We start from the raw sequence: 20,232 nt of genomic DNA, 5'->3' as shown, positions 1-20,232 counted from the left end.
TGATTAGTGCTCCTTGATGAATGGTAATAATTCGTGTATATATTTTATAAAAATACATAACTTGTTATTTTCAAAAACTTGATGATTTGTGAGTTGTGAAATATGATTTCCTTTGTTTTTCCATGATACACCTTAGGTAAGGATGATCTCCACCAAGATTACTTTGAGTGTAAGGGAGTTAGTTCAGTAGATCACCATGTTTAAGTCTTGGTTTGGGTATTGGGTTGTTAGTGGTTGAGTTTTTCAAGTAAAAACCTTGGAGAAAGGAGAGTCATAGTTTCTGCAGAAAATCAGTTTAGTACCCTAAGGTTTAAAGTGAGTTTTGACCATGTCATTGATGTGCACTTTGAGGCCCAAGCCACCAGAAGTTAGTATTAGGTGTATATAAAAGGTTTTAGGAGTTTTTTGGAGGTTTGCATGTCGTTTGGTTAGGTGCACAAGTGGAATAACAAAATCTGTCCAGAAGGGGACAGTTTTGTTGCAACTTAGAAATAGGGAGATTTGACCATGTCATGAGTAGGCCCTCATTAGGCCCTATTGGGCCTTAGTTAGAGGGAGTGTCAGAGAAGTTTTTCCAACCATATTTCATGGGATATGAGTTAGAACCATGTGTCACAAGTTAATTCAAGTCAGGGTGTTTTCTGTCCAGAAAAACAGGGGAACCATGGACTTTAAGCTTAGGCCCAAGGAGGCCCAAGCCAGGCCCTTGAGCCACATCAACTTTGGGAGATACCCTAAGGTCAGGAGAGTCTTTTGTAAGAGTTTTGGAGGAAAACTTGAAGTTTAAGGGTGTCTAATGCACTCAAGAAACCATAGATGTCATTCTGAAATTTACACCAATGAGCACTTTCACTTATCACATAGTTTTAGAACACTTAGGAGTGAGATTTAGGTGGACCACCATGGTTGTAAGATAGTATAAAGTCAGTAGAGCAGAAGTCCCAAGTAAGGGTCAGTAGGTCTTGAATAGTTTAGTAAAGGCACATTGAGTTAGGAAGCCAAAATTTGGAGACTTTGTCTAGTATAGTGACTTAAGTTGTGAGTCGAGATCATCCAAGCCTAGTGTTGCATTATGGTGTATGTGGTATTATTTGGTATTAAAATATGATATGTGAGTATATGTGGCTTTGTGTGTAATTATATTTTGAAGGTGAATATAAATTAAGTGCATATAGGCCTAAGTGTCATTCGTGTTTAAATTCGGGTTGTAAATAGGTTAAGTTGGTGAGAATATATTATAATGAGGATTATTATTATTTATGTAGGATCTCGAGACAAGGGTAAACTTGCCATAAAGGTCGAGTGAAGCTTCCAGTTTCTCCTACCAGTCAGACCAGACCAGCTTTTCTCAAGGCAAGTGATTTAACTTGTCTTTCGTATTCACTATAAATAGTTCATATACATTGATGCAACTATCCTGAGTCATTTTGATATATTTGAATCAAGCGTATCTTATGTTTATCTTTGAATCATATAGAAATGCCATGAACCCTCAAGTACGTATTGCAAGTAGATCAAAGGTCTTATCACGTTAGTATAATAAAGTAATTGGAATGCCATGATATAATAAAGAGTTGTTATAATACTTGATTGATCCTCTTGATTAACATGCAAATGATTCCTAAAGTATTGATATCTCACCCTGATGCTTGAACCCCTATAGAAACTTTACCTTGATACCTAAAAGCCAATCATTTCTTAAAGTCGTTCATGATTGTTTGATAATCATATCCTTACCCTAAATCTTGATACCCCTCTTTCTTACCCTGAAGTTTGACAATCCTGATATACCTTGAGTTAAAGATCATTTCTGCATACCCTAACACCCTTAGTATTCATGAAACTTGTCTTCTTGATGTTCTAGCACTTGTACCTTGTCGAAAACCATTGCTTTAAGCCTAGTTTGGTATTACTCTTTCATAATATCCAATAGCCTTGCTAAATTTCCTTGTCCAAGTTCTTGTATATGGAAACCTTTCAGTTACCCTAATAGAGTAAAGTCTAGTGAATCATGGCCCTAGATTTAGTATCATATTTCCAGTATTTCAAGTTGATCTATAATCCATTGATAAAAATGTTTATTTTGTCATAAATCGGCATCAGTTTTTGAAATAAATAAAATGTGGATTTTCAGTCCCAAAGGGGGATAAATGTTTTCTTTGAATAGTGGATCTGGACTGAGACGTGAGTCCTTTCCACACTTATATTAGGCTTAAAAGTTGCCTAGTGATCTCATTAATGTTTTAGAACCCAGCGAGGTTCGGGATTACTTCGCGGCTGATCACCGACTGTAATCCGTAGCGTCATAAAATGATTTTGATTAAGATATGATTTTGAAATTGTTTTGATACAAGCAAATGATGCCATCACCCAAAGTTCTATCTCTTGTTATCATTGGTTATGTCTTCACATTGACATTCTTTAATATATATCTCGATTTATGTTTTGTATCGTATTGTTTAGCACTTGTTGAGCATTTGGCTCACTCCTTGCTTACCCTGATAATACAGCTAGCAGCTATGGTTAGATTCAAGCAGACCGCCTGTAAGACCTGTGATGCTGATGCATATGTTCGAGCTCAGGTAGAATAAGAGATAGTTTTGTGTGAGGACTCGATATTAAAATCAGTTGTAATAGATGGTAGTGTTGGGCTGTTCCAAACCCTAAACTGCAAGATCTTGGATTCGGTTATATTTACTTTCTTTTAAATATTGTAATAGTTATATATTGTGTTTGTTAAGTTGGGGGTGTGACAAACAATGTTCGAGTCAGTAAACTTTAACGACAACTGATGACAAACACATAAACTAAAAATTAACACCAAAGTCCCCGACAGCGGCGCCAAAAATTTGTTAGTCGCTAAACACGCGCTAATAATACACGCAAGTATACGCGTTCGCAAGTAGTATAAGATTTAGATAAATTCGTTCCCACAGAGACTCTTTGGTTAATTTAAGAATATGTATCTATGCAACAATGATATGGTTATTATCCAATGCTAAGACAAATAATAAGTTGAGATTGTTTTAACTAACTAACAATTATAACTAAGAGAATGAGAATGGTTGAATTAATATATATGACAAACATGGGATTCTAACTTCATTAAATACTTCATTCAATAGCCTTTTCGTTCTTAGCATGTAATGGTGATGACACTAATCAGATAACACGAAACTGATAAACGCCAACTGTCGTTGCACGAATACCATACTACCAGACATCCACAAAAGAGATAGAAGCTAAATAGACACCAATTATATTGAGACCCTATATGTCTATAGAATTTGACAACATAACGGTTTAAGCACAAGTTATCTATCTTGATTACATAGGGCAAGTAAGATGGTTAAAATTACCTACGAATCATGCATAACAAATACATGAACCTATGCTAGCATGGCAAGTTCTAAACCCTTAAATTCACTTTCACTTCATTAATAATTAACACGCTATCTTATAAGTTCGCGACGCTCATAAGACGAATATGCCCAACTAATACTAGGTTATCATACAATCACCACACATTAAGGCATCGAATCAAATCAACTAAAGAAATCCATAAATAAATCCGCTAGAACCCTTACAATAACGATTAGCCTATGATCGGACTCATCATCAACGTGGGTTCCAATAAAAGCATGGTATTATAAAAAATAGTCTTTATAAATGAATAATAAACAAAGTACGAATTCTAGAGTATTGGGTTCAATAAAACAAGACCGTTATGTTGTCAAATTTTATAGACATATAGGGTCTCAATATAATTGGTGTCTATTTAGCTTCTATCTCTTTTGTGGATGTCTGGTAGTATGGTATTCGTGCAACGACAGTTGGCGTTTATCAGTTTCATGTTATCTGATTAGTGTCATCACCATTACATGCTAAGGTTAAGAACGAAAAGGCTATTGAATGAAGTATTTAATGAAAATGCAAAAACACTAGAAAATACATTAAAATGCCAACAACTTGAGTACAAATACACCAATTCAAAGCTTTACGGAGCATAATAGAGTGTCATAAATGCCACTCAACAATATACATATGATACATTGAGGTTTGTGTGTGTTTATATAGATATCATACTTTGTCCCTTCTACTTTTTTGATTTACTATGGTATTTTGATTTTTAAATGATGTTTTTTTCCATCCTGTAAGAATATAAGTTTGTATATGTGTATATATATTTGTATGTGTCTATGAATTTGTGAATGGATGTTGATTTTAAGATTTATGTGGTTATGCCAGACTATTTTTTGAGTCACCTAGGAGAACTGTGATGCTGCTCAAGAGGAGGAGGATAAAGGGAAGTCCATGGAAGTAGTTGATGAAGGTATTATATTATTTTTTTGGTTTTTATTTGTGTCACCGTATCCAGTGGAGTGTTTGACACATTTTTAGAACATTAAGTGTCATGTCCTATACATATACATAAATCAAAGTTTTCACAACTGTTTGCTTGAACAAATTTATGATTTTTCTGAAACATAGTGGTGATTCAGAATTTGAAGAAAATGATGGAGATTTAAATCCAAATGCACCTTCGCGGAAGATCAGTATATGACAGAGCTGACCTACTTGATAAATTGATTATCCGACCTTAATGTTATTAGGCGCAGAAGTATTTCTTATCTTGGTGCCATGGGTGCTAATCTTGGTGGACAGTCTGTGAATTATGCAAGTAGTTGTTGAAGATATTATATTTTTTCTTTTAAATATTACTAATGGTTATATGTTTGTTTGTCGATCAAATATTTAATTGAAGTTTTGATAGAGTCTTTAGTTAATTTTATATATTTCAACCTTAATATGTAAAATATTTTACATTGATATTACTAATAAATAATATGACAACATTTTGTGACGTAGATATAATGTCTATACCGGAATATGCATTCTAATAATTAATGGACTTATGTGGAGAAATCTTTCACATGAACCGATCTTCCATTGAAGTTCCTTACTAAATCTGTGAGTTTCATGTGTTTATAGGTTTATAACCTTAATACATACAAACTATGTTGACTGTGGAAGTGTATGTGCCTCATAGATGGGCTGCTTATAGCAGTCAATAAGATCTCTAAAGTCAGGCTTAAACAACAAAGTAAACAAATATGATACTATATTTTCAGAACAGTTCAACTAATGAATGTTTCAGTTGCGAGGATGATGCAATTTTAGCACTTAAAATTGTATATGGATAACTAACATTTTACAATATATGTTTCCATAAAATTTCAGTTGTATATGGACTAATTAATATTTTACTTAGGATGATGTAATTTTAGCACTTAGAATTGTATATGGACTAATTGTAAATGTTTCAGTTACGATACCTGAGAGATAGACGAGGAGGATCCAACATTTTTGATGTTTTTATCACAAGGCAAGTCATAAATTTTTTTTCATGTACCATTTTTACGTTTAAGAGGTAACAGGCCCTGGCCAAATTTAAGATTGTCTTTTACCTGCCAACCAAGAATATGTCAGTATTACATGTTCTTGGATCCTTCATTTCCTTACTTCCCTTTTTTTAATAATACGACATCATATTTTGATGTTCTTGCCAGTTTTTAAACTCAATAAGCCAAGTTTATCCCATGTATTTATCCCAACTAATCATATAAGGAATGCGCATCAGTTGAACATTTTTGGTGTTATGTTAAACTGCAGAAACATCTATGTACTGTAAATATTGAATGGAAAGACAAATAACACATATTATGCTTAATCTGTTAAACTGAATATGATGACTCTGAATCAGATATGAACTTTCTGCAAGCCATTTTATGGTCAATGAGCTATTGGCGCGACGAAAAACTTCAAGATCAGCATCTACACTTCATCCAGGTAGTTAAGTGACCTACTTTATTGATTTATAGAAAATTGAGTGACCTGCTAATATTTTTGAGATCCATGTTTGTTTAAATTCAGTCTGAAATAAGATCACGATTAAGTTTTAATAAAATGATCGGTGTAAGATATTATTCCCTTCTACGAAAAGAGCACATCTTAAGTCTAATTTATGTTTTCATAAAAAGGTTGAGATTCATACTTGCGAGTTTCGCCATGTTATGTTGAAGGAAGAACATATGCAAATTTACATCCTCAGATGCTCAAATTAAATGGCTGACCTCCATCAAATAAGTTTGAAGATCTATTGTCTCTCAATTGTGACAACTTTATTAGTGCATTACCTTCCAGGCATACACAAATCATAGAGATGGTTTTCTCAATCTTTCTGTGAAGTTGCCACCTGATGTACTTAAATCTCATTTGGGTCCAAAGATATACACTGCTTATGGTGTAAATTACCTTGCTCAAACTGATAAGGTCAGTATGGATGCTCAGGTTATCACCTTTTCCCTCTTTCTTTGTTTCCTTAAACACGTCGCTAAACTACACAATACCAACATTTAACATTTGTGTAATGTAGGCTTTTCAGTTGCTCAAACATTTTTTATTCTAGATTGAATAATTATAAAAAGTATATGCATTTATCTCTCAGTTTATATATGGGGTTCAGTTTTCTCTTGATTAAGAGGCATATTAAATTGTTGGTAGAATTAAAATAAGGTTCTTCTAGAATTGTTAGGCTCGATTAATTTGTGTATTGTAATAGTTTTAATAATTAAAGTAGTAGTAGTAATCTACATTATTAGAAGGAAAATTGCATGATGAACATATTATAATGAAAGGAAATATCGCTCATGTGCTAACGTACAGTTTTAATCTCAAAGCACTCTTTCTCGATATTTGTAAATTGGTCGGTTTTTTGCTAGGTTTACATGAATTAAAGTCTGCTACAGAGGTAGTAATTGATATTTAGTAGTTTAAAGGTACTTTTTTCCTCCCTATACAACATGTCTCATTTTAAATTTTACACACCATGAATCTTTAGTTAGACATCAGACAAGCATTTTTATCTCATTTTCTATAAGTTGAAAAAGATTATTGGTCTATAGCATGGTGAAGAAAATGGTACATTTTGCTGACTCTTCTTACATAAATTATTCAACTATTTGTCCCTGGAGAATTTAAGAGTATTGGAAATTGTTTCTTTGTTCTTATGCTTTAGACTGTGGTTATATGTAATTTGTTTAACCCACCAGCTTATTATATTGATTTTATGAATTTATTTTAATATTATATTAAATAAAATTTTACTTTTTGTTTTTTCTTATAATGTTTAAAGATCCAATTTTTGTTTAAGTTTATCCAAATTCAACAATGTTATTGAGTTCAATAACAAAAAATTATAAGCAAGATCGATATTATTCAAAAGCAAATATTATCGTTATTGAGTCGATATTCTGCAGTACGTATTATAATTTTGGACATGTATCAAATTGAAATTTTAATTCAGTTACTTGAATGGCTATGCTGCTTCAAATTGTCGTTTGATACATTAGTAATTCTACTTAGTATAATATACCTTTAAATTGGGTCTTCATTAATTTTTTGAACTTTTATCTGATCTTTATTATTAAATTTTGTATTCTAGGTTTATTGAGAATCTTTCTAATCATGTTATTGTTGGTGTGCAAATAGAAGGAAAGGATGCAGTATATATGAATCAATATGATTCATCTTCTCTTCAACCATCTGATGTACAAAAAAAGTTAAAGACGATTGCAGATAAAAGATTTATGAAAAGAAGTGAGTAATATAGTATGGACTCCGAACCTAATTCTCTAACTGCAAGGTTTGTTGATCGTGTTTTGTTCATCATGTAGGTTATATAGGTTATTTTCCAGAAGTTCGACAATCTGTATGGTCCAGTTTTGTTACAATCAAATGGTACGGTTTGAATATGCTTAGTTTTGAAAGTGTGCACAATGATTTAATTAATTTTGAATCTTCTTAATCAAATGGTACCATTTTATTTTATTATATAGAATAATGAGAAAATGATTATTAGCCGTCTTTGTCAAGTTTTAAGTTCGTTAATGTTTGGTATATATCGAAAGCTTTCATTCTTACAACAATGACGAGTATATTGACATTTTTCGTACAACCTTATATGCCCAATTGCTGATATAAGAAGTTTGAATCGTTAGGTTTATTCATCTATATTATCTTAAAGGCTACTATTGCCGATATAACTTTTACTCACTAATTTCCTAGGAAAAGTATGCTAAATTTGATGGAGACAATTGCTCCAGTGATTGTGAAGCAGGGGGACATGAAGAAAAGGTTGAGAGTGACGGTTGGATAAATGATATCTTTTTTTTTACGGTTAGTAAAACCTCTCTCATGCATGTGCCTTCGACGTCAAAGGAGAAGAAAAAAAATTCCAATTTTTTTATGAAACTGATTCTTTCTATGTGTTTTTCGGCTTTATCAAGTAAGTTTTCTTTGTTGTGAGATACCTAAATTTATTCTTATTACTTAAAGTTCTTATAATTTCCTGTAGTTTCACATTCTTCTGATCATTGTGCACTTACTCATGATTTTCTTTGTGTTATAAATGTTTATAAATTCATTTTATAGTTTTCTAGAGTCTGGATGAATCCTATTATCATACAAATACGAGGATGATTGTGGAGCCATGAACTGATCTAGGCCTTATGTCCTATTCACGGTAGAAAATCTGATATATAAAATTGTCAAATGGGTACAATGTGCATTTTTCTCTCTGCGTTTTGTCTTCATATGTTCAAATTTCCCGGTGGTATATCTTGCAATAAGAAGCAGTTGCAAAATACAAGATTCACTTAATAAATTTGTTTGACAATTCATAGAGTAAGGCAAACCTCTAATTTAGTTGATGAACGGGATGGTCGTGTCTATAGATCACCAAAAATTGACCAATTAAATTATAATTTGACAAATCCACCGGTTGGAGATAGTAACTTGAATAACTATTTTGCAGATGGTACATCTGGTATGGAGGAGATTGATCTTGAGGATCCCTTTGATATGTGTCATGGTAAGGATCTTAATATAAATAGTGATAAAGATGGAATGTCTGAACTCCTCCACTTTGATTTGGAGATGAGGTTGGTTGAAGATATTTTCACAGATGATCACACAAAAAGTTGATAGAAAATCTTCTAATATATATTCCAAGATGTATTGAGTTAATTAACAGAAGGAAAGTGAATTGTTGTGTTTACTGTCCTCTGCCAAATGCTTGAAGAAGATCGAGTATTGTGTTATATTTTATAAGTCTTTAGTTATTGTATATGTCCTGCAATGTTTCTGCCACTTTTTTTCCCCTCGAAAGTGACTCTCCATATATTTTAGTATTTTAAATTTTGTTGTATTCCTTCTAAGAGAATAGAAGGAACACAAAAAGGTCATGTCATTGCTGCAAAGAGAGAGAAGAAAATTGAAGCATGGTGACTAACATTTTAGGAAAAGAAAAGCTTGGGAAGTAGTCTGAATGTAGGCTGACAAACTGGTGTTCAAGGAGGCTTATATTTTTCTCAAATCAGATTGTTTAGGTCAAACTTTTTATTTACTATTATATTTTGTAGTCTTATGTTCATGACTCATGTAAGTATGTTCATGACTCTGTAAGTATGTTCATGACTCCTGTAAGTCTATAACTAACATTTTTTGATAAGATTAAAAAAAAGTTTTGTAAAAATAAATATGTAGGTGTATATGAAGTCTGTACCTCCAATTTTGTGTTTTTATTATTTAGATTCATTTATATGATCATAAAATGTATTTTTTCTAATTAATACGTATTCATATTTATAACTGATGATATTTTTTTGAATGATCACATTGTATCAACTAGAAAATGATGCACATGATATTTTTTAGATTTGTTAAAAGTGGTTTTTTTTTAAATAAAGCACTTGCATTTCATTAAACTTCTTCCAAATCAAGGTTACAAGTAATAAAATAATTAGATATCAAATATATCGTAAATATATTTAATATCTAATTATTTAAACACATTTTTAATATCTAATTTTTAAAAAGATAATTATCATAGAGTTTTAAAATATTATTTTAGTGAGGTCCATGTAAATATAAATCTTATTTTTATGAGCGTCGATGTAATTTAGAATAAAGTTTTTTGACCGACGATATAGAAGAAAACTGAATTTTTTTTACTAAAAATATAGATTTTATAAATCTTATTTTGATGCTGTGTCTATATAAATTTATCATCCCCTTTTTTGACTAAAAATATAGAATAAAAATGAAAATTTGTAAAGACGGTCATTTATATAAATTTTTAAGGGGTGTTATTTTTTAAAACCGAATTTATATAATTTATTTTCAGTGCAACAATATAAGAAGTTATATTATATAATTTGATAATCAATTATGTAAATTTCTTTTTGAGTAGATGATTTAAGTAAACTTTTTGATATCTATATATAAAATTTATAAAATAGTAAAAATAAAAATTATTATCATTATTATTATTACTATTATTATTACTACTACTACGAGTAAAGTGACTACGAGAAATTTTTAGCTAATAATTGTTTTGAAATTATTTTTCATTATATGCTCATTAAATCATCCATTACATGATTCAGTGTTTTTAGTAAATTTAAATGAGTTTACGTAATTATTTGCATAAGTTCAATAACTTTTAATTTCATAAGTTATATATAATATCTTTTTCTTCATATTCCGCATTTTCACCAATTATTTTTATTATTGAAATTTTTGGTTTAGAATTTGTAATAGCATCTATATAATTTAGTGAAAGATAGCCCTTTCAAGGTAATTTCTCCATATGGTATAACATCTCATTTTACTATATTATGAGTATTGTTGATAAGTGATTCAGTTTAAAAAAAAAATTATAAAGATACTTTTATGCAAATTTAAGTTATATCAGAGCGTTGTCATATTTTTTTTAATATTTTTTGCTTTTATATTTAATTTGAATTAAAATTTTAATATATGAGATTTATTGGTTTAAATTTTGAAAGATATGATTTGATGATAATTATATGTGAATACACTTATATGTTTCTTATGTTTTAAGAAATGAAAGTATATTTTATATTTATATATAACATCGTATTTATGATGAACTATACATACTTTCGGTTAATTTTTATTTTATAGAAAATAATATAAATAATCTCTATTATACTTTTTTGTTATAGAAACGAAGCAGAAAAACAGTCAACGAATATTTTATTTTGATATTATTTCAATTTAAAAAAATATTTTGTATCCTCTCATATATATTTTTAAGTTCCTATACGAATAAATATCTTATTTTGATTTCACATCAATTTTAAAATTATTGTATATACTCTAAATATTTTTTACTTATAAAATACGAGACTTCGTCGAATTGAGTTAAAACGGGGCACTGTCACTTTTTTTTAACATATAACATTTTTATCTTTTATTTGAATTAAAAAATTTAATATATGAAATTTGTTGATTTAAATTTTTTAAAAAATATGCATTGATTATAATTATATGTATATACGTGTGTATGTTCCTTATGTTCGTAGTCATGAAAGTATATTTGAAATCTATATATAGCATGGTATTAACATGGTTAAGGTGAATTATACATATTTTCAATTATTTTTCATTTTATAAAAAAAATAATATAGTTAATCTGTATTATACTTTTTAGTTATTGAATACGAGGTTTCGTCCAAAACGAAGGCGAAAATTAGTCAACTAATACTTTATTTTAATTTTATTTCAATTTCAAAATTATTGTATATCTTTTTTATACCTTTTTTAGTTGCAGAATACGAGGCATCGTCTTCGACGACGCCGATAAACTGTCAGTAAATATTTTATTTTGATTTTATTCCAATTTAAAATTATATTATATCCTCTTTTATAGTTTTTAGTTATTGAATACGAGGCCTTATAAAAAATGATGACGAGAAACAGTCATTTAATATCTTATTTGAATTTTATTCCAATTTCAAAATTATTTTATATCCTTTTATATCTTTTAAGTTGCAGAATACGACGACGCCGAGAAACTGTAAATAAATATCTTATTTTGATTTTATTTCAATTTCAAAATTATTTTATATCCTATATTATAATTTTTAGTAATAGATTACGAGGCGTCGTCGAATACGAAACCGAGAAACACTAAATTAATATTTTATTGTAATTTTTTTCCAATTACAAAATTATTTTATATCATGTGTTATACCTTTTTAGTTACAGAATATGAGACGCTGAGAAATTGTCAATAGATATATTATTTTGAATTTTTTCCCCAAATTATTCTATTTCCTCTATTTTACTTTTTAGTTATAAATTACGAGTTATCGTACAAAAGGAATCCGATAAGCAATCAGTTAATATGTTATTTTGATTTTAATAGAAAAAGGTAATGTGAATAATCATATTACCTTCATTTTTAATTTAACATGTCGTTACTCTGAAAATCAAAACTTTTGGTGTGAAATCCGGATGAAAAAGAGATGTGTCAATTCTCTTGCATATGCACTTTGGACATTTGGAATTTATACCTTTTATTGAATTATACTATGTTACGGTATTTCTAAAAATATTTTTCATTACTTTACTAAATGCACAAATCACTACTTATACAGTTAATTATTTCCTTTTTAGTTTGTTTAAATTTAATAAATTTTGTGGAGGAAATACATATTAGCTGTTACATTATTTCAAAATGTTGTCCACTATACATATTTTCAGAATTAACATTTTATAAGTTTCCTAATAATGCGATGAATAAGTAAAATATTATATTTTAAAAATAACGTCAAATTAAGATTAAAATGACCAAAAATAAATTGTAAAAACATCCTCAATTGTTCATTGTAATAAATAAAAAAATAACAAGAATTTTAGCTAGAGCACGTGTAGCCTATCATTCAGAAGAATACTATTTCATTTTTTGGTACAACCCAAAACCATGTCTTTTACCGTCAAATTAAAATTTAAATTATCAAAATGAATAAAAAATATTTTTCTTATCCACGGCCAAGTACTTATTACTTCTTGGGTTGTAATTGCTATCTTATTGGGTTCAGCTACTTTAGCTGTTCGGAACCCACAAACCATTCCGACCGGTGGTCAGAATTTCTTCGAATATGTACTTGAATTCATTCGAGATGTGAGTAAAACTCAAATAGGCGAAGAATATGGCCCCTGGGTTCCTTTTATTGGAACAATGTTTCTATTTATTTTTGTTTCTAATTGGTCATGAGCGCTTTTACCTTGGAAAATCATAATTTATCGTAAAAATATGAAAATTACAAATTTTTGGCTAGCACGCGAAGCGCGCGGGCAAGGTCCCTATTTTTCATAAAGACAATATCAAATTACACAACGTTTCAAATATAACTCATTAAGCAATATATATATATATATATTTGTGTTGTATAATTTGTATTTAATGAATGAATATAAATAGTGTAGTCACTGTATGTTTAAAACGAAACGATTATACTTAATCTGTAGAATGCCGTTAGTATGTTTACAAATAAAAAGTTAAAAAATAACATCTATGTTGAATACAAAGTTACCCAAAAAATTTGAATTTTATTTAAATAAACTATATGGACTGGTCGAGTTCATTACTAATTTATAATTAACTTACTCAATTTAAAAAGATAAAAAATGCATAATTGAAGTCATGATGACTTGCAATCATAATATACAATAATGTAAAATTTACATCATTGTTAATATAAAAGTTGATTTTAATGAAAATGGTTAGTTTTTGAAATTCAATTAATTTTTGCATGGAAAAATATTAGTTTTTTATTTACACTACGGTTACCAAAGTAACATTAAATTATATGTGTGTCAGCATGTAAATTGTCGTATGTTACATTTTTTAGTAAATTACCATGGTTACAATTATTTATATGCTAAATATCTTTATGTACATGTATATTCACTATTAACATCTAGTGAGACAAATTATTACATTTCTTAGTAAATTACGATGATTTCAATTATTTATATGCTAAATATCTGATTTATGTACATGTATAATCACTATTAACATCTAGTGAGACAAATAATTACCTAAATAACATGTATTTATAATTATTCAAAAATTAAATTTTGTAATAAATAAATTGGAATAATTTATATATGGTATTTATATTATCACTGACAAACAATCTATTTTTAGTTTTTACGCAACTGAGTATCAATCATGGTTGTAACATAAAAATAAATTATATATTATAAAAACTTATTATTGATATTCATGATTTTTTGTCAAGGATTCGAAGCAAAAATTATAATTATATCATTATTTAAACTGTTTTTAAGTTTCTTTCATTACTACTCTAATATTTCTTCATATAATAATTTGATAACATTGTATACTATTCTCCTAAAATTAAATATTTTTCAATTTGATAAAGTTTTATAAATATCAGTCGAATGGTTAATTCATTCAGATTATTGAACTATATATATATATATATATATATATATATTCTTTAAATAGTATAAAATGCATTGAATCAAATGTTACAATATAGTATAGATATAACTTTTATTTGAATAATTCAAAATATGAAAATAATTCAAAATATTTGTACAATATTATCTTGACCGATGATTATTATTTATCTAGAATAATTCTTTTTAAAAAACTAGTTTTTTTAAGTGAAAAATGAAAAATAATTCGATTTAATACATGATCGTAATTTTAAAAAATCTCGTGAGATCTCATATCAAATTTCGAATATTTTTAAAATCGGGACAAGTCCCAAAAATAATAATGCGTTATCGATGAAGTTGGTAATTTTAATATAAATAATCAATTGACTTGATCTTATAAACTCCTCAAACACATTAATTTATATTAACATAAGATATTAAAAAATTTCATATTATTGGTAAGATATACTCGTCGAACTTATAATTTAAATTTACTAAACGTAGAATGTGACGATGTTTTTGGGCCGGGTATGTAGTCAAATTTCGAGTATTTTTTGAAGAATGAACCAAGTTCTGATTTCAAATTCGAAATAATCATTAATTCGAACTAATCTAAATATGTAATACCATTATAGATTATTTATATATGAGCGTATCTATTTTCAATATTTTCTTTGAAAATTATATATGTACATTTTAATTACTTTTTATAATAATAAATATGTTAAAAATATATGAGATACATTTTCAAATTAAAAAAAAAGATTAATAAATAAGATAATAGTTCATTTATGTACTATGTTTAATTTTATATCCAAAATTTAATTATTTAAAATTAACTGTACAAATATTCAAGCAGCTATTTTTTTACGGAATTCAAGTAACTATCTTTAAAATTAAATAAAATATTTATTTAGCACACTTACATATTATGTATATGATAAAAAACACATGTGGAATTATGGTGTAGTGGTATGATGTTGTATAGGTGAATGAAAAATATTGAGTTCGATTCCCACAAATTACATTTTTTATATAAAAATTAAAAATAGGTGTAATTTAATTTTTTAAATGAGATTTTTTAATCTCACTAATTATCCCCATTCTCCTATTAAGAGATTAAAAATATAATTTATTTATGTACTCTTATCCCCATTCTCTATATAAGATAAGAGATTAAAAATATAATTTATTTATGTACTGGAGTCGATCTAAATAATTACAATTTTTTTTTGAAGGAAAATTTATTTATTCATGTACCATATCTTTGGGATTCTCTTCTTTAAAAAAAAATATCTTTGGGGTTCTCGTATGTATGTACTCCTGCTGTATATATAAAATGATGAACACATTCTGTATGTATAGGTGGTGAAAATGGAGGCAAAGTTGTTCCATTCAGCTCCCTTAGCTTTCTCTCCACCATTTTCTACAACCCCATTACCTCTCTCCACAAATTTATTACAATTGAATTCAGGTTTAATTACTTTTCTAAATTAAAATCCTTTACTTTCTTAATTAATTATATTATTTTCATGTCTCATGTTTTGTGTCTTTCTTTGATTTTTAGTGGGTTGGGCTAGATTAAAAGTTGTGTGCAGGAGCAAAAAATCTGGAGAAAAAGAGCAGCTGCTTGAGGGGCTTCCCAAAGAGTATTATGATGATGTATGTTATTTCTTGATTTTCTTGAATATAGTGTACTTGTATATCTCTCTCATGTTTATAGTGTTACATTGTAAATGTTCTTGAAATTTCATTTGGGTTTTTTCAATTTCTTTTTTTATTGGGTTGTGAAAGATTTGGGTAATGTTGTGTGCTATCAGCTTCTTTAAAGATGCTCTTTTTTTTAACAAGATAAAGATAAGTTCTTGTTTTATGGGGTTGATTTTGTGATAAGTAAAAAAGTGGTTGCCTGTTTGAATTCATTGTCTAGATGGATGTGTATTCGTTTCCGGAGAGTTTGTACTAATTTATATGTTTATCGGCAGACAGTACTTTATAATTTACAGTTGGATTCTTAAGTTTCTTTATTGAAATATTAAGCATTTGTGCATGTGTAACTGTCTTACGAGTGCGGAACTGTTATTTTCTAGAAGTTAATTGAGCTTGTAAGTTTTTTTATTTTAAAGAAAAAATTGTGTGCCTTGAGTATGAACGACTGAGATTGATAATTGGGAAATAGCTATACCTTGCGGTATGATTCAATTGGTGTCAAAACAAGTCATTGAGATTTCAGTATGTTTCAAATTGAGACTCGCCATTATCAATAAATGATGATTATTAATAACCTTTTCATATGGAGTCCCTTTACCATCATAAGACTGCATCTTTAGTCCTCCATCTTAAAAAATGTAGCAGTTGAAAGAGGAGTTCATTGTTCAAGTTAAACTACATGTTATTCAATATATGAGTAAACAATGAAATCCCCAAAATTTAGTATATGAAAGGTTGCATTGAATGATCAACTTCCAATTTTTTTATTCTTTGTTATAGCTTTGTGTGGTTTTCCTATAATAATATTTAGGTCGGTGTCACAGACTCGCATTAATCATAATCCTTGTAAGAAACTGTGCCGACATGCCCTTTGTGCTATTATTTCTCGTGGACTAGGCATTGTAAATTTTATTGAGATGGAGGCATGGCGCTGTTGTATATCTTTTCAATCACCTGCATTTAATAAACCTTAAATCTCTTCTGATGCCACTTTACCTCTTACCAAACCAAATAAGCACTTTGTGAAGCTTAAATGAATTGGGATTGCCAAACTAAGCCAAAAAGAAAATCAGTGTCTTTTAATTGAATGTACTATATTAAGTAGTCAAAAAGAAAATCAGTGTCTTTAAATATTTAGAAACGAAGTGGTACAACTGACACAAAGTTTCCTTAAACCAGGAATGGCAAGCACGTCAGCGTGAGAAGACCAAGGAATTACACCGCATGCGTCAAGAAGAAGAAGATGAAGAGGAAAGAAAAATCGACGAGTATCGTGAGATTGGCTTGAGATTAAAGGATTATCCTGAAGAAGAAGTACGGGAAGTGAAGAAATTAGTCTCGAGCTTCATCAGGTCGGCGGAAGAAGTGGAAGAGGTAATTATTTGTTTCAACACTAACTTTTTTATTCGTTATTCATTTTCAAATAGCCTAAGAAGTTCTTTAGCAAAAAAAAAATCCCGAAGCTAATTTTATGTATTTGACTTGGCATAAGAACGTATAAATGGAATATCATACATTATTGACACATCTAAAAAGGATTTGTTACATTGGAATTATTATAGGGACTTTGTACAATAAGATAATTATGAGTGTATGACTCTACTTTCCATTCTCAGTTGCTCCTATCCTGTTATATTTCGTAATCAAGAGACGGTTCTTAAAATTTAATCATATATAGCTCTCTGTATTGATAAGCATCTGTTGTATTAGTTGTGCCGGGCGAAGAATAGTACTATCATTTTCTGCATTTTGGACCAGGCTGCAGCACACCTCATTGTTACGATTTGTTTAGTAATCCATATCCATCACGGAAGTTTATAGTTCTTGTTTTTTCTGCATAGGAGAGCCTAAAGCTAAAAGAGTTTTTTTTAATAGAAATTGCTCTTTTGTCTCTCATTGTTCACCAGTTACATAGTCTAATAGAATTTTTTCTGGATATAAATATATTTCCTCATCCTAGTTTCTTTACCATTATTTATATCTGAATTTTTTGTTGTCCCTTAGACAACAGTATCTTTAAAACTCCTGCAAATTATCTAGTTTTTCCATTGTTATATTTTTGCAGAAAATTGAGGAAGCTGCTGAGAAAGGCAAGCTTAATGAGCTTGTGCTTATGGTCATTTGGAATCGCCTTGATCTTGCTCGACGTGATGTATGTGGCAGTAAATAATTTTTTTATTATATTGAATGCCAAGTCAGTTGAGACGTTGAACCAATTTGGTATTGTTATAATCTTTATAGCAATAAACCGTCAGCCCTCTTCTATTGTTATGAATCAGTATCCAAGATAAAGAATTTTGGGTCTATCACATGAATATGCCTTGTTGCAGCAAAGTATTTGGCTGACTTTGCGAAAGCCTTTTGCATAATTGTCTCATAACATAAATCCCCCTGATAACTTTTATTAAAGCCATATAGGGAAATATTTGATGGATAGGTTCAAGCTTATAAAATCTGACCTCTCACAATTGCATATGTCATTTACCCTTTTCTTGTCAATGGCATATCCGCAGTTTCTGAGGGCATTCAATTTTATATGTAAGCTTTTGTTAATTGTCAGAAACTAATCCTCTGATTTTAATTTATCAAGTTTCATAAGGTTGGGTCGACAGTCGACATCAGCCACCCCCTGCCTATAGTACCTTTTATTGTACTACTCGCCTACTCTGAACCTTTAAGCTTTTGCAGCCTTTAAACTTTTCAGCTGGTTTAAAGAAATGAATTTTAGTACAAATCGAAAGGCTTGCTGAGAAATATATATTCTGACTTGTTCCGGAGAATTCTATGCCTTTCTAATCTTTCTAATATCTACAACATTGTACCAGGAAGAGAAAGATGCAATTAGAAGTCTTGATCTTTTATACAGGCGAGTTGAGGTACACTTCTTTGTTTTTAAGAGACTAGAGTTGTATATCATATTCATACTCGACCATTAAACAGGCCAAAATGAATACCAGAAACTTAAATACTTAATTGACAGGAAAACCATGCTTAAGGAAGGCTTAGCTAGAGTTAGGAATACTAATCAAATAACTTTCCCTGCATTTTCTTTTACGTATGTTCTATTAAATTATATATATAGTTACATCATTTTCACATGAAATATCAGAAAAATCTGAAATGTACTTTTGTTTCAGACAGAGATTTTGAAACGCGAGGCTACTCCTGCCATGAGACTACTCAATGATCTTTTGATCATGCATGATGGATTTGATGATGATGGGTGGCTGAAAGCATGCAAAAAACGTATGAGTGATACCTTTCCACGTGAAGATCCATTTAGTATATTAGTTCCAGCAGGATTTGACATTGATAAGGTACAGTGAAGAATGCAATGTCTAACGCTCTACATACTTCGATTCAATCGTTAGCTTTATCTTAATTTACCTAAGAATCACAAAAGATTAGGTATCATACCCTTTCAAATATTTCACAGTTCTAATAATCTAATGTATACCAAAGCCAATGAAGATAATGGTGCAAGCACCAAATATAGAGGTATCTCAAATAGAATGCACTTTAAGTGTTACACTTGTTATTACTGCGGGGCCATAAGTTTTTGAGTTTACTGTCAACTATGTCTTGGACTATAACTAATTAAATTAGTCAATGACTTCATGGTTTGCAAAAGATGACCTTTTTTATTATCTCATGCAGCATGAAGGCCCACTGAGACTGCCGTTGGAAGTTGATGATATTCTTCTGAGAGTAGATTTCGTTAGAGAAATTGATGCATTGCTGCAAGAAGTACGACATGAACAAACTCAAACTCCCGCAGGACAAGGGCTTGACCCTGAATCTGTTGCAAGAAAATTGAAACAACAGGAAAAACAAAAAGCTATACGTCAAGTAGAAGCCATCTTGGATTTGGCTATTAATTTACAGTGGTAGACTGGTCTTCCCTTGCACATTGTTTTTTCACTAAAAATTTGCAGAATCTTGTCCAGTTCTTAGCCCTTATAGTTAGTTAACTAGATGTAATTCTATTGTTGTGTAAAGATTATATGGAAATTAACATTATAATTTAGTCGTATTTCAAGGTAGAAGTTATGACGTATGACTTTTTAGTTTTTATATAAAATTTTAGCGGTATCTACCTTGAGCGCAATTACAGTCCAAGTTGATTTTGAATACAATAGCAAATGGCAAAGTTCCTAAAATATATGTACATCTACATTG

At 29.5% G+C, this 20,232-nt stretch overlaps 1 protein-coding gene across 2 annotated transcripts; it reads left to right on the top strand.

Annotated features, from left to right (window-relative positions):
* Nucleotides 1-15,641: 15,641 nt before the first annotated feature.
* On the top strand, nucleotides 15,642-20,106 carry LOC141683157 (protein PALE CRESS, chloroplastic). 2 transcript variants are annotated; one of them, XM_074487844.1, is made up of 7 exons: nucleotides 15,644-15,817; nucleotides 15,911-16,005; nucleotides 17,233-17,427; nucleotides 18,119-18,205; nucleotides 18,879-18,929; nucleotides 19,191-19,370; nucleotides 19,711-20,106. In XM_074487844.1, exons 1-7 carry the CDS (start codon nucleotides 15,718-15,720, stop codon nucleotides 19,942-19,944), a joined length of 942 nt encoding a protein of 313 aa, XP_074343945.1. In that variant the 5' UTR covers nucleotides 15,644-15,717; the 3' UTR covers nucleotides 19,945-20,106. The 2 variants fall into 2 exon arrangements, with proteins under 2 accessions (XP_074343946.1, XP_074343945.1); XM_074487845.1 differs by lacking the exon at nucleotides 18,879-18,929 and having other exon boundaries at nucleotides 15,642-15,817.
* Nucleotides 20,107-20,232: the final 126 nt, after the last annotated feature.

The sequence above is a fragment of the Apium graveolens genome, chromosome 9 (assembly GCF_009905375.1).
Source record: "Apium graveolens cultivar Ventura chromosome 9, ASM990537v1, whole genome shotgun sequence".
Lineage (NCBI taxonomy): Eukaryota > Viridiplantae > Streptophyta > Magnoliopsida > Apiales > Apiaceae > Apium > Apium graveolens.
The sequence above is the reverse complement of the archived record's forward strand: the minus strand, read 5'-3'. Positions and strand labels throughout refer to the sequence as shown.